The 6026-nt window shown below is 41.4% G+C and overlaps 1 protein-coding gene and 1 non-coding gene across 2 annotated transcripts; both read right to left on the reverse strand.

Moving 5' to 3' along the window:
• Positions 1 to 3542: 3542 nt before the first annotated feature.
• Positions 3543 to 5296, reverse strand: LOC123971601 (60S ribosomal protein L24; the record flags this gene model as incomplete). The annotated part of the gene is given in 3 exon segments (XM_046050514.1): positions 3543 to 3673; positions 3992 to 4055; positions 5160 to 5296. Coding segments are annotated over 3 exon segments (282 nt in total), but the record flags the coding sequence as incomplete, so codon positions are not given.
• A 434-nt stretch (positions 5297 to 5730) lies between these two features.
• LOC123971800 lies at positions 5731 to 5911 on the reverse strand. Its single transcript, XR_006825295.1, has one exon. It is a non-coding gene; the product is annotated as a small nucleolar RNA SNORA23 (small nucleolar RNA).
• Positions 5912 to 6026: the final 115 nt, after the last annotated feature.

Below are 6026 nucleotides of genomic sequence, written 5' to 3' on the forward strand. Positions count from 1 at the left end.
AGGTACTGAGCAGGGCGGGAACATAAAACAGGTGGATCACATCAGGAGGTAATTAGGCACAAACACAGGCAAGCAGGTGAAACCAAATGAGGGGAACAGACAGGACCAGACCAAAATGCAGAAACAACTGAACACTGAAACTAACTAACTACAATCAAACCAGAAACAGACTAACACTATAATAAACAGAACGCGGAGCAGACAAGATCAATATTATACAAACATTGAACAAGGAATAAATACCAAGTTATGAACTAAGACAGAAAACCAAAGTACAGGACTAAAAACTAAGATGCAAGACAAGACAGATGCTAAGAGAACTAACAAAATCGAAATAATAAACAAGGCTGCACAAAACCACAGAGAAAGACGGAATAAACACAGGAAAAACAACAGCACAAAACCAAATCCTAACACATCATTGTGTTATTGGCTGCAGCTTAAATCAAGAAAGGAGTTTCATTGGTTTGAATTTATATTTAAATGTGCCTACTTTAAATGTCCTCCGTATCTTAAAGATCTCTTGGTTCCTTGTAGTTCTTCATATCCTCATAGAGATATGCAACATCTTGTTTTCACTGTACCCAGATTATTCACTGCTGCTAAAGACTCTCATTATAAGGCACCCTGTGATTGAAACAATCTTCCTCTTTCTTTGAGATCCATCATCATCCATTATCTCTATTTAACCATCTTAATTTACTGTGTACATGTTACTGATCCTGGAAAGTATGTCCACTTTGTTTGACTATGTGCTGTCTATCGATAAATAGTAATAAAAATAAATAATAATCTACCCATCTGGGACTACCCGGCATTGACTTTATTATGTTGTCATTGGTTCTTATTGTGCCGTGTTGTAAAATGAACTGACCTTGTTTAACTCACTGAATGTGATGTAATTATTATATTAACTACAAGCTGTATGAACTATAATATTTTTGTGTATTTGTTCTGTGCATTACTTGTGTACTAGTCATGTTTTTTGCTAGTATTATGTATTTATGTTTTTGGACCCTCTTGAAAATGAGATGCTGCATCTCAAGGGGCTGTCCACTAATAAATTACTCATAAAGAACTCATATTTACTTGTGTTTGAATTTAGCAGTTTTTTCCTCTATTATACCCCTATACTTAGCACCAAATTACATTCTTACATTATGATATTATAATGTGTATTTATTGGAAAATAACATTTTATAGTAAAACATTACTATTATTTTCTGATTATTTGTCATTACATGGTTCTTTATATTGTAAAATGCACTTTTTCAAAAGTTTATTTAAAACGTTTGAAAAAAAAATGTTATAATGACATTATATGTACTCCGTACATGACAATGAACTCTAATAAAACTGATGAATAAAAATCTAAATAGAGAAAATGTTCGTCCTGGTCCATCCATCCATCCATCTTCATCCGGATCGGGTCGCGGGGGGAGCAGCTCCAGCAGGGAGCCCCAAACTTCTCTTTCCCGAGCCACGTTAACCAGCTCTGACTGGGGGATCCCGAGGCGTTCCCAGGCTAGATATAATCTCTCCACCTAGTCCTGGGTCTTCCCTGAGGCCTCCTCCCAGCTGGACGTGCCTGGAAGGCATCCTTACCAGATTCCCAAACCACCTCAACTGGCTCCTTTCAACCCAAAGGAGCAGCGGCTCTACTCTGAGCGCCTCGCGGATGGCCGGGCTTCTCACCCTATCTCTAAGGGAGACACCAGCCACCCGCCTGAGGAAACCCATTTCGGCCGCTTGTACCCGCGATCTCGTTCTTTCGGTCATGACCCAGCCTTCATAGGTGAGGACAGGAGCGAAAATCAACCGGTAGATCGAGAGCTTTGCCTTACGGTTCAGCTCTCTTTTCGCCACAACGGTGCGGTAAAGCGAGTGCATTACCGCCCCCGCTGCTCCGATTCTCCGGCCAATCTCCTGCTCCAGTCTCCCCTCACTCGTGAACAAGACCCCGAGGTACTTGAACCCCTTCACTTGGGGTAAGGACTCATTCCCTACCCGGAGTTGGCACTCCACCGGTTTCCTGCTGAGAACCATGGCCACAGATTTAGAGGTGCTAATCCTCATCCCAACCACTTCGCACTCGGCTGCGAACCGATCCAGTGAGAGCTGAAGGTCACGGACCGATGATGCCATCAGGACCACATCATCCGCAAAAAGCAGTGACGAGATCCCAAGCCCCCCGAACCGCAGCCCCTCCTCGCCACGACTACGCCTCGATATCCTGTCCATGAATATCACAAACAGGATAGGTGACAAAGCGCAGCCCTGGCGAAGGCCAACCCTCACCTGGAAAGAGTCCGACTTACTGCCGAGTACTCAGACACAGCTCTCGCTTTGGATGTACAGGGATTGGATAGCCCTGAGAAGGGCCCCCCTCACCCCATACTCCCGCAGCACCTCCCACAGTATCTCCCGGGGGACCCGGTCATATGCCTTCTCCAGATCTACAAAGCACATGTAGACTGGATGGGCATACTCCCAAGCTCACTCCAGGATCCTTGTGAGAGTAAAGAGCTGGTCGGTTGTTCCACGACCGGGACCAAAACCGCATTGTTCCTCTTCGATCTGAGGTTCGACAATCGGCCGAACCTTCCATTCCAGCACCTTGGAGTAGACTTTACCGGGGAGGCTGAGAAGTGTGATACCCCTGTAATTGGCACACACTCTCTGGTCCTCCTTTTTGAACAGGGGAACCACCACCCCAGTCTGCCACTCCTTGGGCACTGTACCCGACTTCCACGCAATGTTAAAGAGACGTGTCATCCAAGACAGCCCCTCCACACCCAAATGTGAAACCATTTGGAAATATAGTATACAACTTTTGCTGATGATTGAAGATTACCAATTGATGTAGCTAGTGGGATACAGTAATGTACAGGTGAAACTCAAAAAATTAGCATATCGTGCAAAAGTTCATTTATTTCAGTAATTCAACTTAAAAGGTGAAACTATTATATAGACTCATTACATGCAAAGTGAGATATTTCAAGCCTTTATTTGATATAATTTCGATGATTATTGCATACAGCTTATGAAAACCTGTATATTTGTCACTTTTTAATTAAAAGGCCATCCTTTTAATTAACACCAAGCGCACTGCTGAGGGTTTAACGGTGCATAAGCTTGCCAAAGAAACACATTTGTCACGGTCAGCCATGTTTATTGTTTATATTATATATTGCACCACCATCCACCTGAAACGCTTTAAGGTTAGAAGTCGGATATTTCAACTTTCCCAGTTCTGACCGGTCTGGAACGTGGCATAAATGCTTTAACAGAAATAATTTTGTCTGCCCTTTTCTACATGTTCATTACACCAATTCCTGTTTGTATACTTAGTCCTTATGCAGCCACGTTCCCCAAATTGTGCATTGAACCCAATATAAAGGATCATTCTGTGTAGTAAAAATCCACCTCAACTAAAAAAAACATTTAAAAAAGCAGGTTAACACAGTTGAAAGGTTAATATAATGGCATGATAATGATCATGTTGAAGCATTGTCTTGTTTTAAAAATTAAAATCACACAAATAATGGTTAACCACAAATTTTTATTCACAACCATTAACAAAGAGTCAGGTTTAGCGTTTTCCACCGACACGGGGGGCGCTGATCTTCATGGGCTTGGCGATCTTGGGTTTCTGGGCAGTCTTGGTAGAGGCCTACAGAAGGAGAAATACATTAAGTACCCTGGTGTGTGTGTATTTCTTTTTTATATATAAAAAACACAAAATACCATCTAAAAGTAACAATGTGACTTAATAATCCAGTTGAAACAGAGGAGCAGGTAGCACTTATAGCCTGTAGCAGCACTATGTTTTGCAGTCTGCTACTCTACTAAACCCAGGACCTTAAAGTTTAGTCTTTTAAAATCAGGTTACGACTTTTCATGAGAAGTATAAAATATAGAATCAGATTTTATATTGGTGAAGGGAAATACCTCAGACAAAACACTACTTCTGCACGAAGTGAGTTCTTACCTTAGCGCTTGGAGCAGCTGGCTTCTTGGCTGCCTGCTTAGCCTTCTTGGCCTCCTTGGCAGCTCTGAGAGAATAATGAGAGAAACGATCAGCCAAATGAGGGGGAGTGGGCGACATGGACTTTCCCCAGTTAATGTTATATCTAAATATAATATTACATGATAGCACAAAGCTGACAGTGTGTCTTCAGTGAATTAAGAAATTGAAACACCTGGCACTTCAAGGCACATTGCAAAACTAAAAAAAAAATAATTTAACCATAAAGCAATCCTGCTCATTGGTTTCCAACATCACTTATAATGGGCTTAATTCATCCAAAGAAAAAGTACCTTGGCCAAAAAAAGGGGATGGTAAATATATTGTCTCTGCTTTATTTGATGAAAAAGTGCGCTGGAAATTTCATTTCTCCTCAATTTTCCAGGTGTGTCAACAGACTATGCAGATGTACAATTCTTCATTTTATTGATCCCCCATTTTAAATACTGGTTGATGACATTCACAAGTTTTCAAACAGTGCAGCTCACTCAAATTCCACCATTGTAAGCAGGGCTTACTTTTGTTCTCACCAGCCACTGTGGCTAGTGGTTTTCCAAAGTCACTTTATCTACCTACCTCTCTGATCGCAATTGGTTGTTCGATAGGAAGATTTGACTTTCTGCATTGCTCGATATTACAATGACACCGCTACAAAACAAAAGTGCATTGATTTGACTGACAAAATGCTAATAAACCCTTTTTCTCCACTGAAGACTGGAATCATGAGTTTTAGGGGGCAGTCCTATGTATGACACCCACCACCATAAAAAGTGACTAGTGGCGTAACAGATCGTGGCTGATTCGTACATTAAAAAAAATTTAATATAACTCTAACCTTTATTTTTTGCTGATCTGAAAAAGGTTCTGATCCCTTGACTCAAAACCACGGTATGATCCAAGCCGTGAGTTTTAGGATGCGTTGCACCCCTACGAGTGACTGTTACACACCACTGGCAAAGGCTACCTGCATTAAGTGGGTGCCAATGTCAAGCCTTGGTTCTAAGTAAATAATGTATCTCCTGCTAAAATACAGTGCCTCAAAAATTTAATTAATCAGTCTAATTTAATAGAAACCAAGGAACCTGATGTTTAAAAAAAAAAGAAAAAAAAAAAGAACAGTTTGTGTGCTTACCTGATGGCCTGCTCCCTCTGGGCCTTGCGGACCTCAGGCTTCTGATTCCTCTTGGCCATGATCTCAGCCAGGGAGGCCCCAGTAATGGCCCTCTGGAATTTCACTGCGCGGCGGGTACGCTTCTTTGCCACCTCTTCCTGTTAAACACATCATGAAGAGACATTTGTAAAACAAATCCAGCTACATTTTCTCAGGAATCACTACTACAATTTTTCCAGAGCAACTTAAACTAGGTAAATCCATCCTTTGATAGGTGCAACCTGATCAACATTTAATAATCGAGTTCAGAGAACATCTCAAACCATCATAACAAATTTGTTTGTGCGTTTTACCAATACCTAACCATCTACACAAAATTTTATTCACTGAGAGAAACAAAACATGAAATGTTGGTTTTTACTGTCACTTATTAGCCACTCAGCAGTGTGGATGAATCACATATTCTACTAACTTCTAGAAGTGCCAACACAGCTACATTTTAAACAGTTTCACTGAACTGATGGTATCTTACCATGCAAGCTGTAATGGATTCAGACTACATGTAATACAGTTGCATGAAATAAGTTTTGCAGCATGTAGGAGAGTTTGGAGGCTGGCCGATGGCGAGATGTCGATAAGGACGTCAAGGGCCAGTACTATGATCTCCAGTTGCTCTATGGCTGCAGGTGAGGAGTGAGCATTGCTGCCAAGACTGCAAAACGCAGTCCGGCAACAACACATAACACAGACTTGCACCATGCACACCATCCACCTGTAGCCAACGTAGTATGCAGAAACGAATGGGAACTTGTGTTTAACTTTCTAAGTAGAAATACAGCTCTATCAATTCTCAATGTATTACCCACTATGATTGCAGTGTTTTTACAC

This window comes from Micropterus dolomieu, linkage group LG05 (assembly GCF_021292245.1).
Source record: "Micropterus dolomieu isolate WLL.071019.BEF.003 ecotype Adirondacks linkage group LG05, ASM2129224v1, whole genome shotgun sequence".
In the NCBI taxonomy this organism is placed as follows: Eukaryota; Metazoa; Chordata; class Actinopteri; order Centrarchiformes; family Centrarchidae; genus Micropterus; species Micropterus dolomieu.